We start from the raw sequence: 15,656 nt of genomic DNA on the forward strand, positions 1-15,656 counted from the left end.
TCAATGGGGCTCACTTTCTCAGTAGTTTTGGTGCCAGAGATTCAAGAAGAGAAAGTTTGCCAAGCAGCCATGTTGAGCCAATGCTAGTATTATTTATACTGAGCCATGATAGTGGATTTTACGGTTTTTCACCATTAGACTTACTGCATGGGAGCAGGTGTGTGAGAAACAGAATGATGATGATTCAAACGAGATGACTTGGTGGGTCTGGGGGATTTTGAGAGAATGCCTAAAAATGGAAAGTATTGATGAGGGCCACATATATAAAAAGAAGTAACAGGTTAGTTTGGATTTTGATGGAAAATTGGAAAGAGAATGGTTGAGTCATTTTTAAATTGAAATATAGAAAATACTATTAAAACAAGCACAAACTCTCTTTTTAAAAGATTCTTGCGGCCTGTTGCAGGAGACAGGGAAGAGGGTGAGAGGCAGGCTGCAGATGAAACCAGAGGGAAAATACACAAGGTTGTGACATGTTCACTGGGTTTTGTATTTGAACTGTGTACTTCACTGGTATTTCACCGCTTAGCTTGGCCCTTGGGTTACATCCCTTCTCAGGCCTTCCTTTCCCAGTACAACAGGCTGACTGATACGAACATTAGCCTTACTAAATGTAAACATACCTGTATACCCGTTGCCGTTGAGTCAATTCCGACTCCTAGCGACCCTATAGGACAGAGTAGCAGTGCCCCATAGGGTTTCCAAGGAGCACCTGGTGGATTTGAACTACCCACCTTTTGGTTAGCAGCTGTAGCCCTTAACCACTACAGCACCGGGGTTTCCCAGTGTAAAACAAGGCCTGTGAAATTAAGACGTTGTTGCCCTCCTGTGGCCAGTGCTGGAAATAACAGCCAAGACGCTTGTGTTCCAGAGCAGTGGTCCCTTTCAAAGGGTGATTTCTGGACTTGGAGCATTGGCAAAACCTGGGAACTTGTTAGCAATGCAGGATCTTGGGACCCACCCCAAACCTACTGAATCAAACTCTCCTGGATGCCACCCTCCATCTACCTATTAATAAGCGCTCCAGGTGATTCTGATGCATGTAAAAACCAGCTCTCAAACCACACACCCCAACATTCCCACCTTTTCTGCCTCCCTCACCCTACATAAATATGTAGTGTTTCTTTGTTGCATTTTCACCACACACAAAAAATGTAATAGACTTCTAATTTCCACTTTGAAGAATACCAGAACATCCTACTTAAAATTAATCCTATCCCTCCGTGTTCTGGTCTTCATAATTTCCTGTCTCCCCAGGAATCATATCAGCTCTGCCCTCCATTTATAATCTATCCTTAGAAAATTAGATGTGTATTTGTAAGGTGCTTTAAATTCCTTTTATTAAAATATATGTATTTCATGTTACACTCTACACTTTACAGTTAATGTTTGCAGTTCACTGGTCTGGACATGGGAATTCGATAAAAGGAGTACTGACATTTTGGTACATCTTCTAGCAGGCTCCCTTTCCTCTCTACAGAGCCGTTTTGGGGAAGAGCAGTCAACGCTGTTCCCCCTTTTCTTGCCTCTCACTTTCTCAGTGAAACCGCTGTGGAAATCAGCAGTAAGCAACCTGTTTCCTTCCTTCCCGAGACTGCTCTTGGATTTTCCTTTCTTCGGCCAGTGTCTCTGCTCCTTTCTCTTCCACCTGCCCCTACACTCAAATTGCTTCTCTGAGCAAGTTCACAGGGATGTTAGGTTCAACTGTTGCTATGCCAACATTGTCTGCAGCTTTAACAAGCTCAGTGAAGAGCTCTGGCTCCCAAAGTTTCCAGTGCTCAAAGAACACTGATCCAGTGGATCTACCTGCACCCTGTTTTTGGCATGCTATACATTTCTCAAAGCATTCCTTCAATACTTAATACCAACTCTGCAACTTGAACGTACAACAATTGTTAGATGCCATCAAGTACATTCTAACTCAGCAACCACATATGACGGAGCAGAACTGCCCCCTTAGGATTTCCATGGCTGTAGCCTTTATGGAAACAGATTGCCAGGTCTTGTCTATCACAGAGCCACTAAAACCAAAAAACAAAAAAAAAAACCCCACTGTGGTTGAGTCGATTCCACCTTGTATACTCTATAGAACGGAGAACTGCCCCATAGTTTCCAAGGAGCCCCTGGCAGATTTGAACTGCTGACCTCTTGGTTAGCAGCTGTAGCACTTAACCACTATACCACCAGGGTTTCCAAAGAGCCACTAGGTGGGTTCAAACCACTGACCTCTTAGCAGCTGAACTCTTTAACCATTGCACCAACCAGGGCTCAATAGAACAAATGTTAGTGCCACTTAATTGAATGACTCCACAGAAGTTTGCATCAGTATACCTGAAAAGATCTGATAACTGGCCAGGCTTTCTTATTTTTAAACAAGAGTCCAAACACACCAGGGGTTAAATAAGCTGCTTCTCTTTCCACTGTTTATTATTAATGTACAAAATATACAAAACCAAAAGAAAAATACTCATCCTCAAATCCATTGTGGCTCTAACCCAAGACCCTGCACAAAACCCAACCAATCCACTGTTTTCATAGAAAACAACTGATGCCAAGACAGGCAAATAAGGGCTGGGTAAGGACAAGTTCATTTTGAATACACCCAGGGCAGCCCCTGGTGGGGATTCTGGGGGCTGACAGGGCAAGGGAGCTGGAAGCCTCACACTGACAAGGCTCCAGGTGGGGGAGAAGCGGCCTGGCTCCCAGAGGCAGTGCATGTAGTGTGACATCAGGCCCGGCACGCGGGCTCAAGGTGATGAAAAGTTGGTCTCACTGATGTGTCTTAAGAAGTCTCCAGAATGAGCTGCAGGCAAAGGCGGACCGGCACCGTGGCCCTCACCTATGCCAGCTGAAACTTTCAGTGGATGCAGATGAGCATTTGCCATCACTGAGCCTAGCAGACCCAGGACGCAGACGGTGTTCACTGAAGGTTGCAAAGTCTTACTTGGGAAAGGACTCTGAATTTTACAGCCCATGACAGGGGAAGGAGTGGGGATGATGTGTTCCAGAACTCAAATCCAGCCTGATTGAGCCCTCTCAGTGCAAGTGGGATAGACAATACCCCTTACCACCTCCCCACCCCATGAGGAATAATGAACTTGGCTGGGATGATTTCATAAGTGCTGCGGATCCCGTGTCAGAGTTCTGTGTGCATGTGGAGGATCCACGATAGGGGAGCAGAGGCATTCTCCAGGATAACCAGCTTTAGGTTCTCAGGCATAAAGGGTAATACTGGAAAGGGGTTTGGGGTACAGGGCCAACCTCCTCAAAAAGTGAAGTCAACTGGGTCTCCTCTTCAGCAGTCCAGGGGGGGTACAAACATGTCCAGTCTCTCTCCTCCCCAGACTGGAGGAAAATATGTACATCAATGTGCACCAGTGATCAGAAAACCCCCAGGAACCCAAGCAGGTGGGTACTTAGGGGGCCGGCTCCTCATCAGCTGGGGAAAGGGGAAAATGGGCCTCACAGAAGCCATAATAGGGTGGAAGGAGCAAGGCTGCAGTCCACAGGGGGTTGTGTGGGTTGGGCAGACAGGTGGTCTCTAGGGCAAGGGGGGCCCATTGACACCCGGGTGGTAGAAGGCACAGTTGTTCTCATAGCGGCAGTTGCCCTTCATCATGAAATGTCGGCAAACAGGGCGTTTTGACATGTCTGTTGGAATGATGGTGGACTGGTTACACAGGCAAGGAAGAGATTAATGCCACCCTCAACTCCCCCCCTCCCAGTCCATGGGATCCTGAGAAATGGCTGTAGTCTTGGGGATTTGGAGGAAGGAACTGCCATGCATGCTGGGAAACCAAAAAGGAGGCGGACTTCATATTTGGTCTGGCAAACCCGGAATACAGACACTACCCCGCTCCCCTGGAAATACATGGGACACCAAAAGCATGTGGGGGCAGGAAGCATCCTCACCTCCTCCGTGACTGTGGCCTCCATCGTGCCCTCGGTGGCCCCCTCCCCCATGGCCAGGGCCATCATGGCCACGGTGCTCATGAGGAGGTGGTCCTCGATGGTCGTGGCCTCGGTGACCAGGGACATCATGAGGCCGGTGGCCATGGGGCCCCCCATGTCCAGGACCTTCATGGGGGCGATGTCCACCACTTCCACCGATGCTTCCACCAGGGCCTTCATGGGGGGGGCGATGTCCACTGCCCCCACCCATTCCTCCGCCAGGGCCTTCGTGGGGGCGATGGCCACTGCCACCACCCATTCCTCCACCAGGGCCTTCGTGGGGACGATGCCCCCCACCCATGCCACCACCAGGGCCTTCGTGGGGACGATGTCCACTGCTGCTGCCCATGCCCCCACCAGGGCCTTCATGGGGACGATGACCTCCACCTCCAACCATGCCCCCGCCAGGACCCCCTCGTCCATTTGGGGGTCCTCCTCCAGAGCGACCTCCTCTGGCCCCGCGGAAAGGAGGAGGAGGAGGAGGTTCATTTCCTCCTCGGCCACCACGGCCTCTATGGTATGGGCCAGGACCAGGTCCTGGACCACCCCGCATTGGGCCACCCCGCATGGGGTCACCTGGGCCATCCCAAAAGGGATCACCTCCCCGGGGAGGGGGTGGGGGACCCAGGAGACGTGGACCCACTGGCCCACCAGGACCCCCAGGGCCTCCATGGGGACCTGTATATAAAAAAAGAAAAGAAAAAAAGACAGTATCAATTGCCTGTAACACTTAGGAACCCCCCATGCCCCAACCTAAACCACCTCCTACCCTCTTGACAACTCTGTACTATTCTCAGGCCTAAATTAAGCAAATTAAGCCCACTCCAACCTCTCATTCACCACCTACCTGGCATAGGTCCCCCAGGGCCAGGGGGGAAATGCTGCATGCCCTTGGGGCCCCCAGGGCCTCCTGGTGGGAAACCATTGGCTATTGGACCAGGGCCTAGGAGACCATGTGGCACTGTCATGAAAAACGGAGTACAGCCGTCAGCAAGAAGATTCCAGAAGAATGGCATGGCTTCTCATTTAGATGTGCTCAGATGCCCCGAGGGATCGGGATCCCAATCAATCCTCTCAGACAAATCTAGAGAGCAATGCCCTCTTCCGTCCAGGCTTCCCCTCCCATTTCCTGCCTAATGGCAATACCCAGCTCTTCAGGGTCTGTGAAACCCTGCTTCCCCCAACTTCACTGCAGGCTTCCTCTCCGAGCCCTGAAGATTATTTACCCAGCATCTGCTTGATCTTGTCTGAATAGTCTGGTTGTTTCAGCAGTTCTTCTGAGGGATGACTGTTTGGGCTACCCTGTGAGGATATAAGAGAGCAAGGTCAGCAGACAACAAAGGTAACAACAGGTAAGAGAAAGGAGAGCCAAAACAGGAGGCTAAAGTTAAGTGTGAAGATCTGGAGAACTGGGGTAAAGAGAAAGGGAGACAGAAAAGACTAGTCGGGGAAGTTCCACATCAAGCGGAAAAGGAAAAGGAGGGCTCATACCATGATGGAGGTAAGGATCTCCTGGACATTGATGCCTCCTCCTCCAGGGCCCTGGGGGCTCTTCCCAGCACCCATGCTGCCCATAAGATTTGCCAGAACAGGAGGTAACTTGGAGCCACCTGCCCCATCAGGTGAGCCACCTGATCCCCCAGGCTCCAGGGTCTCAACATATGGGGTCTCATCCATAGAGCACTCCTGAAAAAACAGGAGAGAAAATCAGGACTAATTAAAAGAATGGGAAGACAGTCTCACATGAAAGACACATTAGGATGAATAACCATCACCCCCTCCACCACCACCACCGACTCACTCACCTCATCAAGGGGGATGAGTTTAGGGGGTATGGGCTCATAGGGCTCAGGATCAGGCTCGTGAGGACTATCAGGAATGCCGCAGGCAAAGGAAGAAAGAAGAATGAGACTTCTTATTCCAGACCTCAAATTTCTTTCTAACCCCTACTCCCTTATCAATTACCCCAGGTCATGTTCCCTTCTGGGTGGGATTCCAAGCACTCCGTATCCCCTGGCAGGAACCCAGGAACCCTGCTCACCTCTCCTTGTTCAGAAAGAGCTCCTGAAGGATCCCCTTCTCTCGCTCAGCCTGGATGTACCGCTCCTGGCTGTTGCTTCCAGGGGTGACAAGCGGTGAGGGCAGAACCAAGGGCCGGGGGCACACCCAGGGCACCTTCTCCTCCATGTTGTCATGACTCAGACGCCGAGCTGTCTCAAATGCATGTCGGTCTGACAGTATCTCTCGCTTAGCTGCCTCACCAAAGTCCTTGATCTTATTCACATTTACTATCGGCAGGTGGAAAAAGCAAAAAAGAAGGTAAGAACCATCTTGTCCTTTTCAAATTTCCCTATGCCAATCTATCATACAGCACACTTCACCTCCTACCTCGTTCAGTTTCATCCAGTTCAAAATAAAAGTATTCCCTCAATTTGCCCTCCTCAGGCCACGTCACGGTTTTCCTCTTCCGGCCTTTACGGGTCAGTTGGCTGGGATCTCCAGGACTCTCCACTGGCTTTGCATCCAGAGCCCCTGACTCCAAAGAGGCTGTAAGCAGAAAAGGTTTCAGACCCAGATTCTTCCTTTCAGCAAGCCTCAAAACTTGAACCAGTTTTCTAGACTCGCCTGTATCCATGAGCTCTGGGACTTCAACAGGGGGTACTGGGGTCCCTGGACGCTCTGTGTCCATGGCCTCAGAAGGAGGGACTGGTTCTGGGGAAGAAGGTTTGGCTGTGCTTGGTTCTGTGCTTGTTTTCCCTTCAAAGGGGCTTGGCTATTATGAGAGAAAAAGAAGTTAACGAGCTGACAGGATGGTCAAGACAAAACAGTAAGCCCAGTGTCCTAGATAAGACCCTGCAATGACTCCTACAAAGGAAGATTCCATCTCTAACACTGTCCCACACCATCAGTCTCGAGCTGAGGGAAAATTCTTCCTGTTGTTCTCCCCAACCACTCCTAGCTGCTGTGTCCTTCCTTCTACTTTACTCCTACACCCTGTCCCTGGGAGCCACTTCCCAGGACCCGCACCTTGGCAGCTGTAGGTGATAGCACCTTCTTCTTCTTCTTAATTTTGATGCCTGGGACAGGGGCTGAATTGAGAGCATCCAGAAAACCTAGGCCCTCCATAGCTAAAAAAGAAAAAGCATAAAATGGAATTAGACCTCCTCTACAATCTCATTCCTATGAACAAAGACTGGGGAGAAAATGGGCCAGTGGAGACCTAGCCTCAACTTAAGACACAATAACCTCGAGGTAGTCAGGATGCACATGCAGGAGGATTCACACTAGCAATTCTATTGTTACCATCTCTTTCTCTTGGCAGATGCCACAGCCATGGGTTGGGATAGGAATTAGAGCTCAGGTGATGTGAGCACTTGTGTGCAGGACAGAAAATCCTGCTTAGCTGGGAGTGCCACTAATCACCAGTCGCTGAATGACATACCTCCCTACCTCATCTCCGAAATCACTCCTAAATAACTATGAAAAAGGAGTTAAAGACGTACAAACATTGAAGAGCATTGAGAAATCAAAGGGAAAAAAAAAAAAAAATTAAAGGAGGAAAAAAAACCTTTCAACTCCCAGGACATTCATTCTTATGAAAAGAGCTTGCTCTCAATAAAAAGTATATTCCCCCGCCCCCCTTAGACTCACGTTGTGGAGGAATGATCTTCACTTTGATCTCTTTGGTGGCATTGGGTGTTGTGTTGAGTGGCTTGTATTTCTTCTCTGCAGGGGGGACAGCATCTCCTGGAGCTGCTGTAGAGCTACAGAAGAGGGGCTGTCAACCTTCTACCACCACCGACTGGAGCTGTGACTTGACCCTTCTTCCCCCTTCAGGTTCACAGATCCACCCCCATTCCGAAACCCAGAACGTGGCCCATACCTCTGCCGCTTCAGGGGGATAGGTTTCAGATTGTACTTGTCAGAAACCACCACTGCACTGGCATTCTTCTTCACAGGCACCAAAGACGGTGTCTCCAGCTCTAGTCCTAGAGGCAGAGACATGGTGTGGTAGCTGAATTCATCCCCCCACCTTCCTGGCTTCTCCTCCCTGTTCCCACACCCAAGTCTTCAACTATCCTGTACACTCTTTCCCTACCCCTCTTTCCCCCGGCCCCAAAGCTTCTCCCACTAGTCTGCCCTCTTCCACAGGTTTAACAAATCACAAATCAAACTATTCCACCACACATCTCTGGGTGTGCACATGCCCACGGACTTCCCAAGGCTAACCAGCAGCCTTACCAGTGGAACGGAACTTGGCATGACTGGGAGCTGTGGTTCGAAGAGACTTGGGTTTCTCTTTCTTCTTCTCTGGGGCCTCCTCAGTCCGGGTCTCAGCCTTCACCTCAGTCAAGGGTCGCTCAGGAGGAGTGGTTCGACTCTTTCCCTCTTCCTTCCGTTTCTTCTTATCTTTTTCTGTTGCAAAAGACACAGCAGGAAAAGCTTTTATTTACATAAAGATTGTCATTCAGAGGTGAAGTAGGCTGGGGGCACCTGGAGGCCAGATCCCAGTGGGAAAAACAGAAATATAAGGGATCAAGGACAAAGGAACTTACCAGCAGGCTGGGTACTGCTCTGGGAGCGGATAACAGCCATCCAGTCGCTGACAAGGACTGAGGCCAATTTCCGGAGTTCTGTAGGTGAGAGAAAAGGCAAATGCCTGAATAAATGAAAATGCCAATTCTTTCAGTAACAAAAATAGGGATTTTGAAAATGTACTGTGAAATGGAAAAAGTCACCTAGAGTTTTTAGCCGATGAGGCAGGCTTAAAAACCAAACACCAAAAACAGAGCAATGAATCACAGAGTTGTCTTCTAGTCACAACACTGTGGAGTGAAAAGAACTAACACTGATTACAGAGCGTGTGCTAAGAATTATGCTAGTTGCTTTCCACACTATCTTAGGGAATTCTGACAACAGCCTGAAGATGTCAGTCCCACTGTGCAGACATGGACACTGAAGCTCCGAGACTGAGGTCACAACACTGGGAAGTGGCCGAGTTGACACTGAAAGTGGTGCCTGAGCGCTTCCCCTAACCACTTGCTAAAAGACAGAAACTGAGATCAAAGCAAGAGCAGACAAGGCAGACACGACAGCAAGATCGGAAGAGCTACAAGGTGCAAAAAGATGCTTTTTTCTGTGTTGTCCTAAAGGGAAGCTTAATGCAGAAGTTTCGAGGAGGCAGATTCAGGTCAATGTTAAAAATAACTTTCTAGACAACCTTTTCCCCTAGAATGCTGCTAGTGGCCAAGGACTGGAAAAAAAATCAACTGACTGTAGTAAAGGTGAAAAGAGAGCTTTAAAACAGACCAATTTAGGGTGGGAGAAGCAGAGTTTATCTAGAGAAAAAAAGTGGTCCGAGAGTTTAAAAAATAGAATCTGTTTCTAAATACATGAAAAAATGCCTGTATAATTCTTCTCTTTTGTTCTTGGCAAATGACACCTCTTAACTATGGCATATGTCTTCTTGACAACATTTCCACTTAAATGCTCATTTGACAATAAAATTGCAGTAAAGCATTAAAACTCAACTTTTCAAAATAGTCAAACACCTGGCAATTTCTGTACCTAGGGCAACACGAACCCCAAGGCATCCCAAGGACTAGCCTAAAACCTTTTTGAAGTAATTGATACTAAGATCCATTAAGTTACAGTTGGGCAAGGAGCGAACAGATTTCAAAATGTGAACGATTATACGCTAATAAATTAAATCCTTATTCAAGGAAGGCAACACAATTCAGTCAGCTGGTAACAGGGAACAATATACTCGACAGTAAGAAAGAAAAACAAAAGATAGGCAGTGATTTCATGGTCTCCCGTTTTATGTTAAAACGTATGATTAAAGACACTCTGAGAGACCACAAAACCAGCGAACTGCTCAGTATCTCAAAACTAAATGGACCCAAGAATTGGACTAACACGACCTAAAAATGGGAAACAAGGAAATGTTTCTTCACTTAAACAATACTGTGAATTAGAACAAAATTGGGATCCTTTATCTTGGAAGAGTGTTCCCAGTGCTTCCTCCCATAGGCAGAGGAACTTTGGATAGGCTTACCCAGGTTGGATGTTCCCTCCATATCAAACAGGCCTTTTACCAAAAGGGCCTAAGAAACAATTCTCTTCATTCAAAGTGCAATCCTGTATTTTTATACAGGATTCTGATACATTATTGCTCATTTGGTGGGAAGAATGGTATTTTGTGCTTCTGGTTTACACACTGGGTAGGGATTAAGGCAATCCCTAGAATTTAGGAAAGGCTGTGAGTTTCTGGAGCCAGACTTTGTCTCTGAACGAGAACGTCTAGCCCTTGCCAGGAGCTCCAAAACCCTTTGTTTTAGAAAAGTTAACCATCTGTTATCAGAGCTATGCTACACTCAAGAGATTAAGGATTCTGCCTGTGCCCTACAAGATGTTCACTAGTAGAATTTTTAAACAAAGGAAGTAAACTTTTAGAAGAGAGAAAAAAGCAAGAGAGGTAGAAAGAGAAAGGAAGGAGTGAAGGGACAATCCAAGACTGGGAGAAAAATGGTCACTGTGTGGAGTGCAGAAAAGCCCATGATACAGGAGGGGCTGGCACCCTACCTTCATCCTCACTCGACTTGCTCAGCTGCTTCACCAGCTTGGCTGTATTGTTCTAGGACAGATGTGGAACAGCAGAAAAGTTAATGCCAGGAGGAAAAGCAGCCCACCCAGAACTAACTACCCGCATGAACTCATAAGCTCTGAATAGTCCCCTAACAGCAACTAACAATTATTATGGTACTTTATCCTTTACAAAACCTTACTTAATCTTTAGAATAACCCAGTTACATAGTTACAATTATTCCTATTTTATGGAAAACTGAGGCTCAGATATATGAGATGCCCCAAAATACACACTTATTAAATGAGATCAATTTGAACCAAGTCTTCTGATTCCAAATTCCTGTTTTTTCTACCATTCTGCCTCAGAAGGCCCAAGATTGCAGCCACATCAGGTTCTGTGTTTCTCATCCGTTAGGCTAAACAGAAAAGAAAGAACCAGGGTAGTGAAAAATAAAGGTACCTGCTTAAGATGGTCCACAGTGAGCGGTAGGTGCTGCAGGGTGAGTAGAATCTGCTGCAAGAGGGGAATGTTGTTGGTCGTCTTTGAATACGTCAGCCAATTGTTAAGAAGCTTGTAGCCACCAACATCAATAAATCTGCAGGCAGGTAGAAGGAGAATCTTTAACTGCCTTCCTTGGGTTTCAGAAGAGCCATATCCCACATACCTAGATCCCCCTCGACAATCTAGGAACCCCATGCCTCACACATCCCCCCGCCTTCTAACTCCATGTTCCCATCCCAGCCACCCAGATCCCTACTTACTTGACCAATATTTCTGGTGAACGGGTCTGCAGAAGAATGTTCAAGTAAGTGCACCGACTCACCATCTTTCGTGCTTCCTTCATCAGACTGCAGGAGATGAATTAGGGTTAGAAATGGAGTAGTCAGACCAAGCTTCTTCTTTTAGCACAAGAGTCTATTATCTGTGTGAGTGCCTAGAAATCCCTGATGACTTGGGACTTTGCTCCAGAGTGGGAGGGTCGCACAGGCCTCTAGGAGGGTGGGATGAATCCAAACTGACATGGAAAACCATGGGACGATGGAAGAAAATTGAGGAGACTCTGAAGTCTCTGATCCTGCTTCCAGGTAGAGTGCTAGCCCTCAACGACCATCCTTTAGTGGTCTGTTCAAGACTGGTTTGGTCATTTGGCTTTTCCTTCTGATGGGAAACCGGAGGATTCCTGAAGGAAAATAACATTTTGGGTATTTGGAGCATGACCCAAAACAGAGCCAAGATTCCTGTCACTTGACTCCCCTGAACTCATTCCAAAATGTGACCCCCTTGGGAATGTGGACATCTAAATCTCCAGCTTCTACTAAGGCCAGGGACCAAGAGATAATCTTTTCCAATCATTTCTCCTAAAACTGCTAGATATGTGAATCCAATTCCACTGACATTCGTTTTCCTCTCAGAGATTCACTGCTGCCTGCCTTAATTGGAGTCGTATCATTACATTTAATATCCTCTACCTACAGTGAATCCTAAGGACACAGACTCACCTGAAGATTTTGGAAATCCCATCCACACTCTTAACTTCCCCATCTCGGTTAAGGAAGCTATCCAGGCCCTTGAGAAGCTCTTTGGGGTCTATGGGACCTGAACCCATGATCGTGGTTTCTAAAATGAGAAGACAAAAAAGACACAGAATAAATAGGTGGCAAAGACAGTCCCAGTATGCCCTCTAATAGGTCCCATCTCTATATCTGACAAAACATGATGACTAATTATTCAAACTATAATCAAGTGAGCTCAGCATTTTCTAGATAAAATCAACACTGACCATTGTTGCTCCTGAGAAAAAAAGCCCTCACACATTAATCACAGGATTAATACCAAATGGGAAGGCAGTTAGAGGACTGGGGCAGCACGGCTTTCTGTCCCTCCCAGTTACAGGCTTCCAAGGACAGCTGAACTTTAGAGTGTATTAAAGAGCTAAGATACAAGTTCCCCTAACAAGACGCTCAACTCTCCAAGGCCCTTATTTGCTTATTTTAGGCTCTCTCTCTCCTCAAATACTGATAAATTTGCCTGGCTTGAGGAAGACAAACTGCAGCTTGGTAAGAACTGGGCCAACCTTGGGTGCTTGGGCTAAATGTCTTATAAGATCAGCTGCCTTTTGAGCCTTGCCCATCAAGAGTCATAATCACCAGAAGTGGCAGGATATGTTCTGCTTGTACCAGTGGACAACCAACTGAAGCAGTAGATGATAGAGAAGAAAACAAAACTTGAAAACAGACCCTTCCCCCAGGGGAATTGGGAGCAGCTTCCAGAAATAGAGACAAATGGATGCAAACGAGATCAAGCAGGTCTGCCTAAGCCTTGAATAGACTCTAGCCAAACACTGCACAAGTGTTTACTGTTTCAAAGTTAAGGGCAAGCTTGGTTTGCTGTTTCAAAAGCAAAGATAGAAATCTGATCTCTTATTCCCTTCCCAAATTACAACACCTTCCAAGATCCTCAAGAAAGCTCTGAAACTAGAAACCATGTAGCCGGCAAGAACAGAATAAAGCTAAAGGCTTGAAAAATGCCATTAAACTTTAAGTAGCTCCTTTTGACCAAAAAGGAAAAGGCGTTAATTAAAAACTACACTAATACCACAGAGCAGAGAAGTGTGAGGTAATCACCAGGCCAGTATCCAAGTTCCAGGGAGGTTTCAGGATAAACAGGGTTCTGACTGGGATTTTTATCTATGTTGCCTAAAACACTGGCTTCCAGGAAGTACAAAGAAAGCCACCTCAGTAAGATCTGCATTTGGAAAATAAGGCTAACACTGGGGAGAACACAAAGAGAAAATAAAATACTCTCCTGCATTTAATACAGAGGTAGCAGGCACAATTCCAGCAGAGGGGTGGAAGAAATCAGTGTTTTTGATTTTACTAGATGGCTACATTGTTTTTTGTGCAAAAAGGTTTCTTTTAAAATAATGCAAATTAGTTCTATTGTTCTATGACAAACCAAAAGAAAAAAAAAATGCAACAATCATAATCTTTTAATGTTCTCAACAGAATGAATGTATCGGTCCTAACAACCTAGGCAAAAAAGAGGCCCAAGCAGGGAGGAGGCAGCCTGGAAAAGACAGGGTGGTGGTACAGGCTTGATTCTTGAGATCATAACCTATAGGTATGAACATAGGGAGAAAAGGAAATAACCCAAGAAATGCTGATAGGTGAGCAAATCTGGGTTAACTGTGCTCTTGTTGCTGCTGCCCTGGAACTTCCACAAGAACAAGCAGAACCTGAGGTCAAAGGAAAAAATATTCAAGTAGAATACAGATCAGATTAGAAGTCTGTGTGGGCCAAACCCACTGAAGTATGCAAACTCTTATAACCAGAGACAGAAACAGGGATAAAGAAATACTTCCCATGTAGTTGAGACACAATAAAATGATATACAAAAACTACAGAGAAGTATACAGTTACTAAAAAGATATATATAAAATAGATGTCCCACCTGTTGGAGACTGGAAAAGCAATGAACGGGTCCAAAATAACACTGCATATAACTGACAACCAAAAAAAAGAATTATATACATATACACACGTAACAATACCTACCATTAGGTTCCACCCCAAAATATACGCCATCTGACAAAAAGCCTTGAATCAAATGAAGGTCACTTCAAAACAGTCACCCCTAAACAGCTGATTCCACTAATTCAAACCCAGAGCTGAATATATGTAACCATGAGTACTCCTTTTGCATTACCTAGCTACCAAGTAAGCGAGGAGGCCTGCCACCCCTATTTCCTTCAGGAACTCTTAAAAACATTAATAATCAACTAGGCTCAAATGTTTCTTCATGTAAGTGAGTGTGAGACAAGAGAGAAAATAACCATTATCAGAGAAATGAAGTGACCAAAGAGTACAAAGCTAAATTCTGTGTAGTTCCTGCTGCTGGAAATGTGACCCAGGAACAACTTTTTAATTCCCAAATAACCAAGGAAAAACAAGAGACATAATCATCAATGGAAGCTAGGACACAAAGCAGAACAAATGTTAAAGACTCATCTTCCATTATTCATATTTCATAAATTAAGTAAACTGAATTTTGTCTTAAGGACCTAGCATGTGCTAAAATTTAAATTGGCTTTCCCCCAGGTAGATCAGTCTTCAGCCATTTAAGATTAAGGACCACCCCCCAGCATTTTAGAACCTAGTTTCCTTACCCTGAAGTCAGTACATTTTGAAAGAATTTGCAAGGCACTCAAGCGGAAAGGAATGAAGAGCCTAAAGCTCCTGACACAGGCCTACAGTAGATAAGGCAAAATGAGTTGGCCAGAAAAAGCAGGAGCAGTGACCAAGTGCCACATACCTACTAATGACCTGGAACCCAGTGTGATACTTTTGAGTGAGCTTTCTGGAACTAAAAACAATCCAGGGAATGTTCTCTTTTAATGCACTGCTAGTTTCCTTGAAAGCAGACCATACAGAAAGGAGGGGGAAAAGGCAACCCCCTGGCCTTTTCTTCACCTTGCCCTGAGCTGAGCTTTCCTTATGGAGGGTGTTGCTATCAGAAACAACGCACAACTGGCAGGTGCTGGGGAATTTCCTACAGATCTTACCACAGATAAGAAGTCCAGAAAGTGACACTTCTGCCTCCAGAGTGGATTTTACTTGAGAGTTATCCCAATTAAACAGGATGAAAAATGTCTAGCTTGGCTAAAGTTGTTCCATACTCATCACCATTGAAACAGGAGTGAATTCGTTCAGCATGAAAATTCTATGCAAGTCAGAGCCCTTTAAAAATAGATCACAACTATCTTCTAACAAAAAGAGAAAAAGAACCCTGTTTTATAGTAATTTAAAGGAGCCTTACTTTAGTACTCCTGGAAATGTAAATGCTTCATACTCAGCCCCTTATATTTCCCTTCTTCCTCTCTGTTTTAGGCATTTCCTAGTATGCCTCACTAAAAAAAAAAACCAATAGTGGATTGAATTATGTCTCTCAGGTGATTCACAAGGTTGTACCTCTCTTCTTAGTAAGCTCCGATTTGTCCATCATTTTGAACACCTGATATGTGACCTCCCCTGTTTATATGCCTTTCAGTAAGGAATCCCAAATCACCCTTCCTGCTCCTCACAGGAAAGCATCCCAGAATAGAACTCTGGCCACAACT

At 45.9% G+C, this 15,656-nt stretch overlaps 1 protein-coding gene across 3 annotated transcripts in view; it reads right to left on the reverse strand.

The window, feature by feature from the left end:
• Window positions 1–2,385: 2,385 nt before the first annotated feature.
• Window positions 2,386–15,656, reverse strand: part of PPP1R10 (protein phosphatase 1 regulatory subunit 10) — a 38,289-nt gene continuing 25,018 nt past the window's right edge. For all 3 annotated transcript variants that reach the window (XM_049887633.1, XM_049887622.1, XM_049887618.1), the window contains 18 exons: window positions 12,040–12,157; window positions 11,302–11,388; window positions 11,000–11,135; window positions 10,537–10,588; window positions 8,508–8,585; window positions 8,194–8,367; window positions 7,835–7,940; window positions 7,603–7,715; window positions 6,979–7,079; window positions 6,577–6,724; window positions 6,340–6,498; window positions 5,993–6,239; window positions 5,757–5,820; window positions 5,443–5,637; window positions 5,178–5,253; window positions 4,799–4,912; window positions 3,913–4,629; window positions 2,386–3,651 (listed from right to left, as the gene is read on the reverse strand). In XM_049887633.1, the coding sequence (XP_049743590.1) occupies window positions 3,542–3,651; window positions 3,913–4,629; window positions 4,799–4,912; window positions 5,178–5,253; window positions 5,443–5,637; window positions 5,757–5,820; window positions 5,993–6,239; window positions 6,340–6,498; window positions 6,577–6,724; window positions 6,979–7,079; window positions 7,603–7,715; window positions 7,835–7,940; window positions 8,194–8,367; window positions 8,508–8,585; window positions 10,537–10,588; window positions 11,000–11,135; window positions 11,302–11,388; window positions 12,040–12,146 (2,784 nt within the window). In that variant the 5' untranslated portion in view covers window positions 12,147–12,157 and the 3' untranslated portion in view covers window positions 2,386–3,541. The remainder of the gene's footprint in view (window positions 3,652–3,912; window positions 4,630–4,798; window positions 4,913–5,177; window positions 5,254–5,442; window positions 5,638–5,756; window positions 5,821–5,992; window positions 6,240–6,339; window positions 6,499–6,576; window positions 6,725–6,978; window positions 7,080–7,602; window positions 7,716–7,834; window positions 7,941–8,193; window positions 8,368–8,507; window positions 8,586–10,536; window positions 10,589–10,999; window positions 11,136–11,301; window positions 11,389–12,039; window positions 12,158–15,656) is intronic.

Source organism: Elephas maximus, chromosome 1 (assembly GCF_024166365.1).
Source record: "Elephas maximus indicus isolate mEleMax1 chromosome 1, mEleMax1 primary haplotype, whole genome shotgun sequence".
Lineage (NCBI taxonomy): Eukaryota > Metazoa > Chordata > Mammalia > Proboscidea > Elephantidae > Elephas > Elephas maximus.